Source organism: Pimephales promelas, chromosome 15 (genome assembly GCF_988280905.1).
Source record: "Pimephales promelas chromosome 15, fPimPro1.hap1.1, whole genome shotgun sequence".
NCBI classification, from domain to species: Eukaryota; Metazoa; Chordata; class Actinopteri; order Cypriniformes; family Leuciscidae; genus Pimephales; species Pimephales promelas.
The window spans coordinates 9187768-9203479 of NC_142783.1; the positions used below are offsets into that span (position 1 = coordinate 9187768).

At 36.6% G+C, this 15712-nt stretch overlaps 2 protein-coding genes across 5 annotated transcripts in view; one reads left to right on the plus strand and one right to left on the minus strand.

The window, feature by feature from the left end:
* kif6 (kinesin family member 6) overlaps positions 1-8488 on the minus strand; it is a 445971-nt gene extending 437483 nt beyond the window's left edge. For 2 of the 3 annotated variants that reach the window (XM_089120092.1, XM_089120091.1), the window contains exons 1-2: positions 8317-8487; positions 5852-5958 (exon numbers count right to left, since the gene is read on the minus strand). In XM_089120092.1, coding sequence (XP_088976218.1) covers positions 5852-5958; positions 8317-8376 — 167 coding nt within the window. In that variant the 5' untranslated portion in view covers positions 8377-8487. Of the gene's footprint in view, positions 1-5851; positions 5959-8316 lie in introns of all 3 variants that reach the window. The other variant, XR_016146642.1, reaches the window with a different exon arrangement.
* A 2508-nt stretch (positions 8489-10996) lies between these two features.
* Positions 10997-15712, plus strand: part of LOC120488200 (kelch-like protein 29) — a 256509-nt gene continuing 251793 nt past the window's right edge. For both annotated transcript variants that reach the window (XM_039684777.2, XM_039684778.2), the window contains exon 1: positions 10997-11182. The gene's annotated coding sequence lies outside the window, so the exon portion shown is untranslated. The remainder of the gene's footprint in view (positions 11183-15712) is intronic.

The window sequence follows — 15712 nt, forward strand, 5'->3', positions numbered from 1 at the left end:
GTTCTGATTTAATGTTACAAGCTCTTGTCTTCTAAAAGCAACCGGCAGTGGCGTTGCTTTTTGATTTATTAACATGTAAATCAAAAAGCGACGTGTTTGTGATTAAGATTGTGTTTAACTAGCGTGTTGTGTTTAAGCTGTGATGTACCTGCACTGTCGGCACACTTTGTGTTCCCCGCAGTTATGGGGTAGTGACTGCAACATTCGCTGTTCATGGAATTCAACTCCTACTACCTTAACCAGCTGAATTATCCCAGCCGGTCTTCACGAAAATGGTGGGTTGTTGAATGTTGACATACTTTTTGTGTGAATTTGTCCATTCAAGTGCAAGACTTGAAAGAGAACTCCATATTTACACGCTATCTGAGATGAGTAGATTACACAAACACACACACACGCGTGCGCGCACAGACACACACGCAAAAATCTTCTAGACGCAAGTTCGCGTCTTGCTCTTGAATGTTTAAATTGGCAAAAACTTAAATTAGTTTAGTTTAAACACAGACGGTAACGTCTGCAGTTCAGGTCTCGCCTGCGCTCGTGAGCTATCAACTCCCGGGTGATAACGGCGTAAATGACAGGCCATGATTGAGCATTTGGCACTCACATTGAACAGTGTTTACAAAGAGTAATCGTTTTGATCACATTTTTTGATTATCGCTGTTGTAATATTATTTGGGGAGCCAGCAAGTGAATTTAATTGGCACATTAACCACAGGTCGGAAGAACGAGTCAATAGTTCGCTTGTTAGTTTATCTTCGTCTCCTACCCACAGACGTTTAAATGCGCGCTCGATTATCGATTAAATTATTTTGCTAAATATTGTGCTTTGTTGGAGGTCTGACCTGTTGGTAACCAATCCAATTCCATTCTATTGAAGTAGCTCCCTTTTTAGGCACTAAATCGTCATCGGATTTAGTGCTCGTCATCGGACAACAGTGCTACGCATGCTATCAAGAGAGAAACTCGCAACTTAGAGCGTAAATGGAAACAAACTAATTTAGAGGTCTTTAGAATCGCGTGGAAAGACAGTATGTCATGTTATAAAAGGACACTAAAAACAGCCAGGGCTGAGCATCTCCGCAAACTAATCGAAAATAACCAAAATAATCCAAGGTTTTTATTTAACACCGTGGCTAGACTAACAAATAAACAGACATCACCAGAGCAAAATATACCGTTACAGTTTAGTAGTAATGATTTTATGAATTACTTCAATGAGAAAATAGAAAGCATCCGAAACACAATTATAAATGTACAATCCTCTATGGTGTCTTATGATTCAGCTTCAATTATGCCCCCTCTAGAACAACTAAACCGCTTTACAACGATAGGACAGGAGGAGCTAAATAAACTTATCATTGCTTCTAAACCAACAACTTGTTTATTAGATCCAATACCCACTAAACTACTGAAAGAACTATTACCTGTAGTGGAAGAGCCTCTCCTCAATATTATTAACTCGTCTTTATCTTTAGGTCATGTTCCAAAAATATTCAAGCTGGCAGTAATAAAACCTCTCATTAAGAAACCGCAATTAGATACAAATAACTTGGCAAATTACAGACCCATTTCAAATCTTCCATTTATGTCCAAAATACTAGAAAAAGTAGTGTCCGCTCAATTGTGCTCTTTTTTGCAAGAAAATGATATCTATGAAAAATTCCAGTCAGGATTCAGACCGCATCATAGTACAGAAACTGCGCTAGTTAAAATTACAAATGATTTACTTTTAGCTTCTGACCAAGGCCGTATCTCAATACTAGTCCTACTTGATCTTAGCGCTGCGTTCGACACTATAGATCATAAAATACTCTTGGATCGACTACAAAACTACACTGGTGTTCAGGGACAGGCATTAAGCTGGTTTAGATCGTACTTATCGGACCGTTATCATTTTGTCTGTTTAAATGGGGAAAAATCAAAGATAACGTCAGTAGACTATGGAGTACCGCAAGGATCGGTTTTAGGCCCTCTGATATTCTCAATATATATGCTGCCACTTCGTAATATTATAAGAAAACATGGAATTAATTTCCACTGTTACGCTGACGACACTCAATTATATATTTCATCACGACCAGATGAAAACACTAACTCATCTAAAATGACAGAGTGTCTCAAAGATATAAAATGCTGGATGACGCGTAATTTACTGCTATTAAATTCAGATAAAACTGAGGTATTACTTATTGGTCAAAAAAACTACTCCCAAAACTTCTCGCAATACAACTTTAATATAGATGGATGTCCTGTTACTTTATCCACTACAGTAAAAGACCTGGGTGTTATACTAGACCGCAACTTGTCTTTCGAAAATCATATTTCATTGTTACAAGAACAGCCTTTTTCCACCTTAGAAACATTGCTAAGCTACGTAACATGCTGTCTATTTCTGATGCAGAAAAATTAGTTCACGCATTCATGACCTTGAGACTAGATTACTGTAATGCTTTATTTGCCGGTTGTCCTGCATCCTCAATAAACAAGCTACAGTTAGTACAAAATGCAGCTGCTAGAGTTCTTACTAGGTCAAGAAATTATGATCATATAACACCTATTTTATCATCTCTACACTGGTTACCTATTAAGTTCCGTATCAATTACAAAATACTGCTACTAACCTATTAAGCCCTAAATGGTTTAGCTCCTATGTACTTAACGGACCTTCTTTCGCCCTACAATCCACCGCGTTCCTTAAGATCACTAAATTCAAGGCTTCTGGTCATTCCTAGGATATCGAAGTAGGGAGGAGGGAGGGAGGGCGTTCTCGCATTTAGCTCCAAAACTCTGGAATAGCCTTCCCGATACGGTCCGAGGCTCTGACTCGCTGACACAGTTTAAAACTAGATTAAAGACGCATCTCTTTAGTCAAGCATTCACATAATGCTTACCTTTTAGTCCTCTGTTATGACATACAGAACCGTTTGCCACTGAAACGCATTTTCGCGACAGTGGGGCTCGACAGCCTTAGTCAAACGGGTCGGCGCGTATGGTTGGGTTGCGGAGAGTTCAGGTTATGGAGAGTTTGTGAGATAGTGGTTTTCTAACACCGACTCCCGCATAATGGAAATCATTATGAACATCAGCTATGCTAATTATTTCCCATCTGCCTTTCTGCTGTTATCTCGGGACACTTGTCCCGAGAAAAATGGCGTTCGTCAGGTCCAGTTTTGTCTCCAGCCTCTCACGGGGATTTCGGATGCCCCAACGCCTGCGATGAGAGGACCAACGCCTGTGAGGAGACGACTCAACGCCTGCAATATGTTATGGCGCCGTTTTATGCATAAACAATATTTATATTTTATTATTTATATATAAACAATATAAATGTAAGCCAGAGGAGAACTGGCCCCCGAAAGGTTTTTTCTCCATCCAATCTGATGGAGTTTTGGTTCCTTGCCACTGTCGCCTTGCTTTTGGCTTGCTTTTGGCTTGCTCAGTTGGGGTTATTTAGTGTTTAGCAATATTATTGATCTGTGTTTTACTACTTTCATGTTGTCACTGTGAAGCTGCTTTGATACAATCTGTATTGTGAAAAGCGCTATATAAATAAATGTGACTTGACTTGACTTGACTTGATCGGAGGCTGACATGCTACTCTTACTCTCAAACAAGTGTTGTTGTGCGCAAGCGAAAGTAAATGCGCCATGCGTCATCTCGTCAATATATAATTGATATCGCAATTTGACACTTTCGTGGGCGGTATGATATGGCACACCCCTAGTTCACAGATCGTCTTGGTTACACATGTAAGGAGGGAACGGAGATGCCATGTCGGACTGACCGACGAATAGAAATCTCGCTGCACAGGCCAATCTACATCAAGTGTTAACTAAACGAGCCAATGACCATTGACATGCGATAATTGCATCAGCTGCTCCACCTTGCAGTGCAGGTATATAATAAGCAGAAGGTGGATCTCATCTTCAGGTTTTCAGTGAGGAGCCAAGCCAGTGACCCGGCCACTCAGCTGTGGTACAGCAGTTGTGGCGGCGGGACGTGGCGTCTATTTTCCCTCCTTCAGGGAACTAATAGGATAGGCTGGCAGCAGCCAGCCAGCTCCTTCCAGAGCCCTGCATAAGCCTCCTGATCCCTCCTGTTGATGGGTCAAGGCATGCCATTTACACTGGAAAATGAAGTCACATCCTACCCAAAAGAAGTTATGTGGAGTTTTATATATGGACTTACCTGAACTACATATGGAATGTTTCAGGGACGGTTCCAAACTAACAAAGGGGGGCTTCCCCAAGGGAAAGAAAGAGGCTTCCTTTTAGAAGTTTACCATGGAAGAATACACATATGGGATCCCCTCGAGATCACACATACAGGCACCCAGCCTAGTACCGGTTCTCATGGATGTAGGCCTGGTGCCATACACTCCACCATGTCCATCTGCCGCGGATGATGGAGGACTCAACAGGGATTGTCCAGCGGGAATTCTCTGGAGAATAAGCAGGGGCCTCTCTGTGTCTCTGATCATTCGAGGTGAGAATGCAGGAAGATACTGGCTCGACAAAAAGGCTATAGAACTAGCGAATGTGCCCAGCCCGCAGCTCAACAAATATCTGTTAGCGAGGCACCATGCGCCAGCGTCCAGGAGGATGCAACACTTCTAGTAGAGTGAGCTTGCAACCTGAGCGGGCAAGGTAAGCCAGGGCGATGGCATCCATTATCCAATGGGCCGTCCTCTGCTTGGAGACAGCCTTTCCCTTCTGCTGGCCTCCGTAACAGATAAAGAGCTTCATATCGGCTGGAGGGACTGGCTCGATTGCGTCCTTCGCCAGTAGGACAGCGATCTCCGCTCCCAAGACATTGGCATCGACAGCTTTCACTGAAGTGAACTGCATGCCTCTGAACGTGGGGGGACACCGGGCGAACTGAATCAGATAGCCGAGGCTGCTGGTCTGAATGATTCAGTGAGACGGACAGGGGAGCGCTTGCCTGTAGGGCTGTGCGATTTTTCTGACAGATAGTGTGATTGCGATTTAATTTGCGATTTAATTTTGTAAAATCAAGGTTCAGCTCAATATTCACAAATCAAAAGAATGTCAACCTGTACACACCTAGTTTACTGATTTATTATAGGCTATTTATTATACAGGCCTTCTGGTAAAACAAGAAACAAGATTTGGTCAAACTCAAACTCCTAGTAATCCAATGAATCCAAAATTACTTTAATGTTTTTTTTCTATTAAAACAACAGCAAAAAAGACTTATTGTCATTTGGAGCTACGAAGAACTGACTCTTTAGAAAACGCTGCTTGTAAATTCGAGACAGGAATAAACGAACAGCTCGGCTCCAAAGCGAAAAGCTGCGAAGAAGCCATGCACCTTCTGCTCATTATATACCCGCGCTGCAAGGCGGAGCAGCTGATGCAATCATCACATGTATTATCAATGTGCATTGGCTTGTTTAGTTACACTCAATGTAGATTGGACCTTCTAGCGAGATTCCTATTCGTCGGTTAGACCAACATGGCATCGAACGTGACCGATTGAAAGGGAACTATACAGTATATGCCAAATCTGCTCTAAATCCATTTTTAACATGTTTAAAACATCAGTTTTATCCAGCAATTTCTTTCTTTCCTTTTTAAAAAAATAAAAGTTAATCCATCCTTAAACAAGAGATGTCCCAAGAGATAAATAGGATAAATTAATTAAAATATTTAAAATAAAGTTTCAGAGAGAGAGAGAGAGGAAAAAAAAATTGTTTCTATCCTAGTGGGCATAGAAAATAGGCCGTTCATGAGCAAAATTAAACTTTATTAAGATCATGATAGGTCATGTTTGTGAAATCAACACTATAATTCCATAAAATTAAATCTTTCATTTTTCTTCATGTCACCTGAAATTGTAGTTTTCTCTTTTATTGTTGATAAAACCATCCGCCAAGTCTCTGGGAACCACAAACTCCAAACTACTGCCTTGCTCGTCGCAGTCCACAAAGTACCCCTGCAAAGAGAATGATTAAGCATGAGTTCACATAATCTAGACTTGCTGGCGCAGACATATTTTCTGCAAGCGTAACTTTATCACTAAGACAAAATTGTATATTACAGACTACAGATATGCTAATTATAATCATATTACAGACATGCTAAGATGATACATATATATATATATATATGCCACGAACATCGGATTCGAGCAGCAGAATTTCAAAATCCTCTTCTTCCATATCATGTTTAGTTTCTTCCATCATTGTCATAACTTCCTATCTCCACAGCGCTTGTTAGCTTAGCTTCCAAACAAGACGGCGGATATTGATTTCAGTTTCTGCAAGTGAAGTCCCACCCACTGATCTGTAATAGGCTTGTAGGGTGAGTTGGTCCAACACCCTGGAATAATAATGAGCTAATGTTTGTAGTTCTAAAGATTTTAATGAAATATGACTTCCTGCTTATCGTGATGCAAAATGACGATTTTTACGTCACGATAAGCAGGAAGTAAAACACTTAAATCCTTATTTCTCCCATCTCAGGGGAAAATAAGGGAATAAACCATGACCATTCAAAAATATGACTGGGTTTCTAAAGATACAAAGCTTAATGCAAATGGGTGAAGTGACCCTTTAAATAAATCATATATATTACAAATGTATCAGGGCATCTTGCTTTACTGGATCTTTATTATAAAATAACCAAACTTGAACAACATCATGGCAGATCATTTGAGCACAAATTATGAAGCTTTGAAGTGACGCTCGAGTGATAAGCTTTCCTTCAACTCCTCCATCCTCATTTTATTTCCTTGCAGAAAGGAAAGGAGGATGCACAAATAAGAAATGAGAAGCACCCAAAGTGGACTACAGACAGGAATCATGACCGTAGGGGTGTAACAATATATCGTGCCACAATATATTGCATACAAAAATGCAACAATATATGTACCCGTGACAATCTGCATTGTATGTAGTTTACGCATTATAAAAAATAATGTTTGAGGAAAAAAAAAAAAGTTTACTAAGTTTTATTGTCTAAACTACTACATATAATGTTGAATATAATAATTCAATGGGGGAATATTGTAATGTCTAATGTCTTATGCTACCAGTAAAAAGTGGCCTAGGCCTACATAATTTTAAATATATATAGTCAGTGACAGAGTGCAAGCATATTCGTCTAAAATAATTCTGTATTTTCAGCTTCAGAATCCTGAATATTTTTATTCTGGTGTCACAATTGTCTTGTGGATTGGGTTACCAAAAGCATCAAATCCAAGCCCCATGTACACCCCCAATGTAATTTAGCATTTTAATCAACAGTATATATTTTTTTTTGTTAAACTTTTACCATATGTCTTTAGAATCGCAATAATATTAGTGAGTTCAGTATTGTGATATGTATCGAACCGTGACACGAGTGTATCGTTACACCCCTAAAAAACTGTTTAAATCATCATCTCATCTTAACAGTTGGGACATATGCATGTGCATTTTTCTCTTAATAACTCTTAACTTAAGTAGGTGTGTATTCAGATTGATTGGGACACTTTTTGCCATTGAGATTACAGGGTAAATGTGTCCCCAAATCAACCAGAATTCAGAGATACTGGGAATTCACCCAAATGTAAAATGTAAATAACACAGACCATAAACAGACAGAAGTGCAATGTAAAATATTTGCTGTACAGATATCAGAGTTCTTGAGGGTTTGTGCTCACAAATAAGCATCTGTTTTTAAGTAGCCGAATAATATCCAAGTGAATGAAATCAATTTCTTTTTTATTTACTTCTGTAGGAAATGACTAATATATGACTAATATTATTGGACTAATGATTATTGCTGTACATTTTACAAAAAAATAAATAAATAAATAAAATAAAAAAATTATATATATATATATATATATATATATATATATATATATATATATATATATATATACCATTTTAGTCTTTCTACAAACAAGTTTCAAGTTAATTCAATGCTGATTTGCATTTTGTTATAACGTTATTTTTTTTTAAATTACTAGCAATTTCTGAGTGTAAATTGTTTTATAGTAAATCCCACACCACTTTATCAGTGTAAGTTATATACTTAGCAATATAATATAAGAAATTAGCCATTCACATTAGACGCTGTAGCACCAGCATTATAAAATAAAACACCTGCGTTTAGATAACGTTAGGCCTATTGAAATCAAAATAACATGACTAGGCTTCATGTAGATAGAAGTGACATAAGAATTGCACTCTAGTTGATGCACAGATGTTAGGATTACGGTAGGCTATAGTGCTATGAGCAAACCCAACAAATGGTGCCCAATACAAAGTAGTAACTTAGCCTAATGTTATACAAACGCACTCACCGAGGTGGGTTTCTTCGTCGGTTTTACACGTGCAAATATTTTAATAGTTTGCTTAACCATTGTTTTATATAATAATTATTAGTCTTTCATTAGTTATTATTAATCACCCGTTTAGCTTCACACATTTAATTCAATGTTTTCTTTTTTATACTTCTGTGTGTAGAGAGGTTGCTACGCGACCAGTGACGTGGCACGCTCTGCAGAACGTATGCATTGACGTCACCTGAGCTGCAAAACTTTATGGAGTTTAATTTACAAACACAACTTTCCCCCAATACTTTATCTGGAATAATAAGGACATTCTTTTAAAAAAAAAAATAAAATAAAAAAAAAAGCAACTGGGAATTTACAATTGTTTTTGGAGCAATTCCTTCTAAAATAGGTATGTTATTTAAACAGCAAAAAAGATTAGATTTACCAGCAATTACCACCCCTCTCACCAAATCACTCACTTATAGGTAAAATATGATTATAAGTGATCAATAAGAGCCTGTTTCCTGAAGGATGTTGTTTCGAGACCAAATGTTATGCACTTTGTGAGTGATGTTGACTGGAAAAAAAGTGATGTGAGTGATGTTGACTGTGTGTGTGTGTTGTTTCGAGACCAAATGTTATTGCAATTTGTGAGTGATGTTGACTGGAAAAAAAGTGATGTTGTGAGTGAGGTTGACTGTGTGTGTGTGTGTGTGTGTGTGTGTGTGTGTGTGTGTGTGTGTGTGTGTGTGTGTGTGTGTGTGTGTGTGTGTGCAAAATGTGCTTGATTTTCATGGTTGGAAATGTTGATGAAAATTTTATATTAGAAAGATGTTCTACTAGTTATTATTGTAAACTCCAAAGATAAACAACCCTGCACTAATTTTATTATTTTATTACATTTATTTTATTTTGATGGCTAAATTTCACATTCATAAATGCAAATTTTCATGATTTTCATGTTTTATTGCATTTAAAAATGAAGTGAAGCATTATATTGAGTCATTGCCATCGAAGAAACAAAAAGCTATTATAATTTTACAAGCATGTAGCCTACACTCTTTGAAGTATTATTTAATAATAATAACAAGAGTATTTAATAATGTTTATACCTCCCCCTAGCATTTGAAATGTATTATATTGTATTTCTATTGTTTGTTCTGATATTTCTGCAATAATAATAATAATAATAATAATAAATAAAAAAAATAAGCAAAAAGTGAGTGCGCCGGAAGAACATTCTTTTGCATAGTTTGTGCTTGCTGTTTAGTAATCATTTGAAACTTAGCAAACTGACAGCTCCAGTCGTAGCTTGCAAATATATATCTTGAACTCTGTCATGGAATAGTAGCCTATGTATAAACTGTAATTAAACAATACATAGGCTATATATATATATATATATATATATATATATATATACCTTGGATGCAGTGCAAGTTCATTTGTAAAGCATCTGCTACATGCAAATTATATTATAATGGCTGGGCAAATATTGTCATCCCAATAAATGCCAGTTAGAAACAAGGTGTTGCACTGTCATGTAGATTTTTTTTAGTGTACAATAAACACAACAAACATGAAAGAAATGTTTCAATAAAACAGTGACTATAGTTTCAGTTCTTCAGTTCTTATAAAGCCCATGTCAATGTGATCCTGAAAAAAAAAAGTTCACATAGATTTGCACATCATCCACCAGTAGATGTCAGTCATGTATTGGATGTGAATCTGAGGCGCTGGCAAAAGAGAAATCAATGTCCAACTTTTACTGTACTTAAATAAATAGCTACTGAAGATTAATTAAAGATGTGCTGATATTCTGTGAAATGCATGAAATAAACAGACAAACGAAGCAAACTAATGACATTTTATAGTAAACAATTCAATTAATTAGTTTTTATCTTCTGCTATAGCCTGTTGTTTATATTTGATTTTCCATGTCATTTTGAAATTTGATTATTTTTAATATACTGTGAAATACTAACATACCATGTATGTTTATACAGACATGCCCCCCCTAGTTTTCAGATTAATTGGCTCTGAGTAGCCTAAACTTGACCTTCCCACAAGTTTTTTGACAGATAATTTTGTAACATTATGCTAATTTTAGGTTATATTTTACATGTGCTGTATGAATTATAGAAAACAAATTTCTAGCTATTGAAACTTGTCCCCATTGTAATATATATATATATATATATATATATATATATATATATATATATATATATATAAAGGACTGTGAGAATAATATGAGTAATAATAATAATAATAATACAAAAATCTGATCCTAAAAGATTTTACATGCTGATAACAAGCCTTTAGCCTATACGTGTAAACGTGTAAAACTTGACGTGTAAATATTTGTATGAATATAAGAAAATCAGCAACGAGACATAAACTGAACAGTTACAGTAACATAAATAGAAGAAAACGTATAATATTTTTGAAATATCTAAATTTTAATTACTCACTGACTGAGTGCATTTAATATATCACCTTTACAGTTTACTAAGCATTACCTATACCATTTTTTTTTTTACAATAAATTGATGCGATGGCATTACAAACTTCCATCTTTGCTGATGAAACTTGACGCACCTGCACCTTCTCTCTCTCGACAGGTGGCGCTGTGTGTTTAGTAATTATAGAGTTAAAGGGGAGGAGCAGAGACGTTACACATATACACACACTCACACACACGCACGCTCGCGCTAGTACCACAGGCCGTCGATGCGCGCTGACTCTCCAAACACGCGCTGAATAACCCAGCATCATCATCATCCCTCCTCATCATCATATTCCCATTAGCGTGTGCTCGAGCTGCATCACTGACAGCAGCGCGAGGAATTCTGTGATACAATGAAACAAACGCGCGCAGATCCATCCTAAGGTAAGACAGCTGGAGTTCAGAACATTATAAACTGCCGCTACTGGAATTAACAAGCGATACCTGAGTGTGATTTCTGCATGTGTGTGTTTCATGAAGAGAAACTAGTGTAACGCCAGCAAAGGCTGCTTTATTTCCATCTACAGTCGCTATAGAATCTAAAAACAGTAACTTAGCTCTTTACGCTGCTTCTGCCCTCCTGAATTTAAGAAAAGAGTCACTGGAGACGCCAGTTTTCACTTTTCTGAACAGTTACAGGTGTGGAACCATTGAAACTGCATTAATTGTTGTTGCTATCAATATTTGATACAGACTTGCTGTGTTTTTATGTTGATGCATGAGTTACTACTGATTAAATGACAGTTATTGTCATCGTTTGCACATGGAATCTAAATTATTTATTTAAACAGTTCATTTATCTTTTTGCTATAGGCCTATCATTGAGTTGATGGATTTATGTTACAGTTTTTATGAATTTCCAAAATACATTTCTCAAAACCATCACCAACTTTCTCAAAACCAAATCTTAAAACATTCAGAGAACATCTGACTCTTCTAGCAAAATCAAAACCATAAGAACCATTGGCTCGAAACCATTTTATCTGTGCTCAAAATCAAACAATGCTTTCAGTTCATACACACAGCGATTAAATATTATAAACACTACATATAATTCATTTGACACAAATAAAAAAAAAGGAGAATAAAGAATCCAAAAACACGCAGTTATAGAAATAAAATATTGTGACAAATAATCTAATTTTACAATTATGTACAAAACGTATAGTAATCACAACTAAATTGTATACTGTATATACTGTAGGTATAGTATTGTACTGACTATTGAATAGGACAATTGAATGACTGTATTTTCAGCACTTGCATACTGTGAAAATACAGTAACCAAACTGGAAAAGCCAAAATGGTTAAAAAAGGCTGAATGAAAAGCATGTTACAGTACATTCAAATGAGTTGTGAAACTGAAAAATCAAGGTCAATGAGAGAACTCAGCATCATGTCTTCATGTTGGGTCCAGCCCTAGGAGCTTGTCCACATCACAGACAATGTCATCTCTGCAGGCAAAGGGAAAAACCATCATTACACCATCCTCTTCCTCCTCGTCCACCACTTCTAACTCGTTCTCTTCTCTTCCTCTTGTATTGTTTCCATCCACAGTTGGTATCAACAATCATTCCAACATTCTGAGTCAATTTTGGTACTCTGAACTGACTTGTATTATTAAAGTTGGTTTGACCATATCATTAGAAGTAAGTGTGAACAGTTTTGAGTAGTTGTGTGTAAATGATGAAAATTGTGTTTTAGTAGTTGTGTTTAACACATTTATCTGCCTGTGTTGTTTTGAAACAAGTACATCACAGTGCAAAATGTGTTTTAGTGAGTGAGAATGTGTGCATGATATTTGCAAACAGTGTCTAACTGCCTGAACTTGTTAATAGTTTTACAGAAAGAGTGATTAATTCGAAAAATTGGTTTAGGCTATTGATAATTTGGTTGGAGAATGGGATTTAGCGTTTTAGTAATTTAGAAAAACTGTAATAGAGATTATGTGTTTGCATATGCATTTTGTTTACTTGTCCATTAAGTTAACCAAAGTGCTTCATATGAAGTGCAGAACACGGACAACACTAGTACATTATTTAAAGCCAATTTAAATAAAAATATAATGTGCACATAAAACTTTAAATGTCATGCAATAATAACATTTCACCTTAAAGTGAACATTTATTTCATCAGTGTGTTAAAGTCGTGATCTGTGTTGATTTGAGCAGGATGGAGTCTCACTTCACACACTTTCTGTTTCGAATTTGTTGTATTTGTGTAGATACACAAACCTCCGGTAAAATGACATCTGTTGATTGTCAATATTAAACATTTCGATCTGTTATTGGAAACTAAATGTATAGGCAGTAGATGGTTGACTTCTTTCCTGATGTGTTTCTTGCTTGTTGAATTAAGTCTTTTAAATGAAGAGTGACAGTTTGGCATCGAATTGTAAATGCATGCAATGCAGTATCATCGATTTGATTCTAACAATTAGGCCTATACACTTTTCTTTTTACTTGTCAAAGTCTTTGATTGACGTGTTTAAATTATGAGTTTTAGGTTGGGCGGTTTGCCATTGAATTATAGATGCATGTCAATATTTTTTGGTGTTTTAAATGTGTTGATCAATGTTGATTTGAAGAAGTTGGAGTCTCAGCATTTCCGTCAAGCTGCTTTCTTTCCTCGCAAGCAATCGAGGAAATATTAATTTTGTGTAGCAGTGCTTATCTTTATTCATTACGTGGAAATCTATTAGTTGATAGGTGATAAGCTCTGATTTACCTGGTTAGTTAATGTCTGTCAGGTGCTGTGATGAATTATTAATGCTGTAGACACACAGTTCATTTCAGCAGTTTGAGTGATTGACAGACCTGTGACCTTTGTGGTCGCCATTGTTCAGATCAGTTTATTTCCTAGATCATTTCAACATACAAGTAAAAAATAAATAAAGAATAATAATACATTATGCTCCATTACTAATTGCCTCTTAATGAATTAAAAGCTTGTTTGTCTAACTCTGTCAATCAATCATGCCACTTAACTCCTGATATTTAGTGTCAAAAGTCCAATTTCACAGATGTGTTTGGCTTTTATGACAAAACATTGGCAGCCCAATGCTTTCAAGAGCAAATATACATATTCCACAATGAGCTTACTTATTTAGACGTTTGTAAAATCACACAGATGGTTCAAATTGCTGCCAGATCATCAGCTCTGTTGCGACCGTACAGGAAGGCAGAAGAATGGGAAGAATTAAATGGAGATCTGTCTTGGAAAGGACATTAATTGAGCATGTCTTCATGTTGACACTGGTCTTTAGGTCTTAAGGCTTCAGTAAGTGTTGGAGATCTTCAGATCCAGCCCAGATTTCACACTGAAAACAGAACAAAACTTCTGCACATGAATGAGCCACTTCACACTCATCTACTGTAAAGCAGTCTGTGTTTGAACTGAACTAACAAAACCATTTGAGATCATGTTTGTGATCTATTTTGATTGCTAAACTACATGGTTAATATCTGAACTACAAACTTTTATCCCATCACTTCTGTGACAATTTAAATTATTGTAAGACAGAAATAACGATACTGCTATGATCATCTAACCTATATATAGATCAGGGGTCTAGAACAGGCCAAGACTGGCCCGCTGGCAATACCACAGCCAGATTTCTTTGGTAGCGGCTGGTTCTGAAATAGATGACAGCAAAAGTTACCCACAATCACTTTGTCTTTAGTGATTTTCAAGTACGGGAACTTTTTTGTAGCAATGTTTTATTTTGAGATGAATTGAGAGCTTTTAATTTGAAAAGTTCTGACATACATTCAAAAGAGTCTGTGGATCGCTTTGTTGCGTATAAGACGCACCAGCTATGCATTCACGAAACTAGGTAGGATGAACACATAGTTGTCTTTCCATTCTCCTTTGTATGCCCTATTTTCGCTGTCAACTTGACTCTTTAGACTCATCTTAAATGTTAACATCACTGCATATAATGTAATAGTGTACTGTATAGGGCTGGACGATTAATTGCATTTGCGATAAAATCGCGATATGATGAAACGCAATTTTGTAATCGCAAGAGCTGCGATTACATTGGTCACGTGACACGCGAGAGAAAAGCAGTCTGCAAGATAAAGCATCAACTTGCCACGCTACGCGGTCTGGCGTTCAGAAAAGAACAGTTTAGTCTATTTTTAAGTGATATTGTGTTATTTATTCTCTCCTCCACAATCCTGGATCAGAGAATTTCAGAATCGAGTCTGAACTTAGAATCTGCTTGCTTCTATTTTCTCGCTCTCTCTCTTCCTCACTCACACACACACGACACCGCTCGAACCTTCCAAAACATAGTAACGTTATTTCATAAAGTTCGGGATTGAACCGAATTACAAGGACATTCGCGGGCTTCATTGAACAGGTTTTGCCGCTTTGCTTGATGTTATAACGTTACACTTGCAGTGCGCGTTCTCTCCCGTGGGAATTTTCTTTACAAATGCTTCACAGAGGCATTATTTATGTCTTTTGGAATGCAGTCGGCTTATATATTAAAACCATGAAAATCACTGAGAAGGCTGCTTTCATTTTAAAATACTAACGTGTGCTTTGTGAAGAGCGCTCGTGCATGCGGCTGTGAGTGACTCATTGGTAAATGTACTTGCATGTCAAAATGCTTTTATGATGCGAAATTAATGTAAACACGGTCAGTTATATCTTAAACCAACAGGACAAACCACATTTACAATTTCAAAAGAGATATATGCATTAGTGTGAATGCAGCTTATCGTATCTAAACTGAGAAGAAATCACTCCAGCTCTTGAATGAAAAACATTCAGACAGCCTACTTTTAAATACTAAGACCACTCTTTGTTTATTGCTTGTAATGTTTTTTTTGTTTCTCTTTATTTACTAGCTTTTATATTTTGAAGCTATATTATTTTATATAGCGTATTTAAAATTCTTAACAT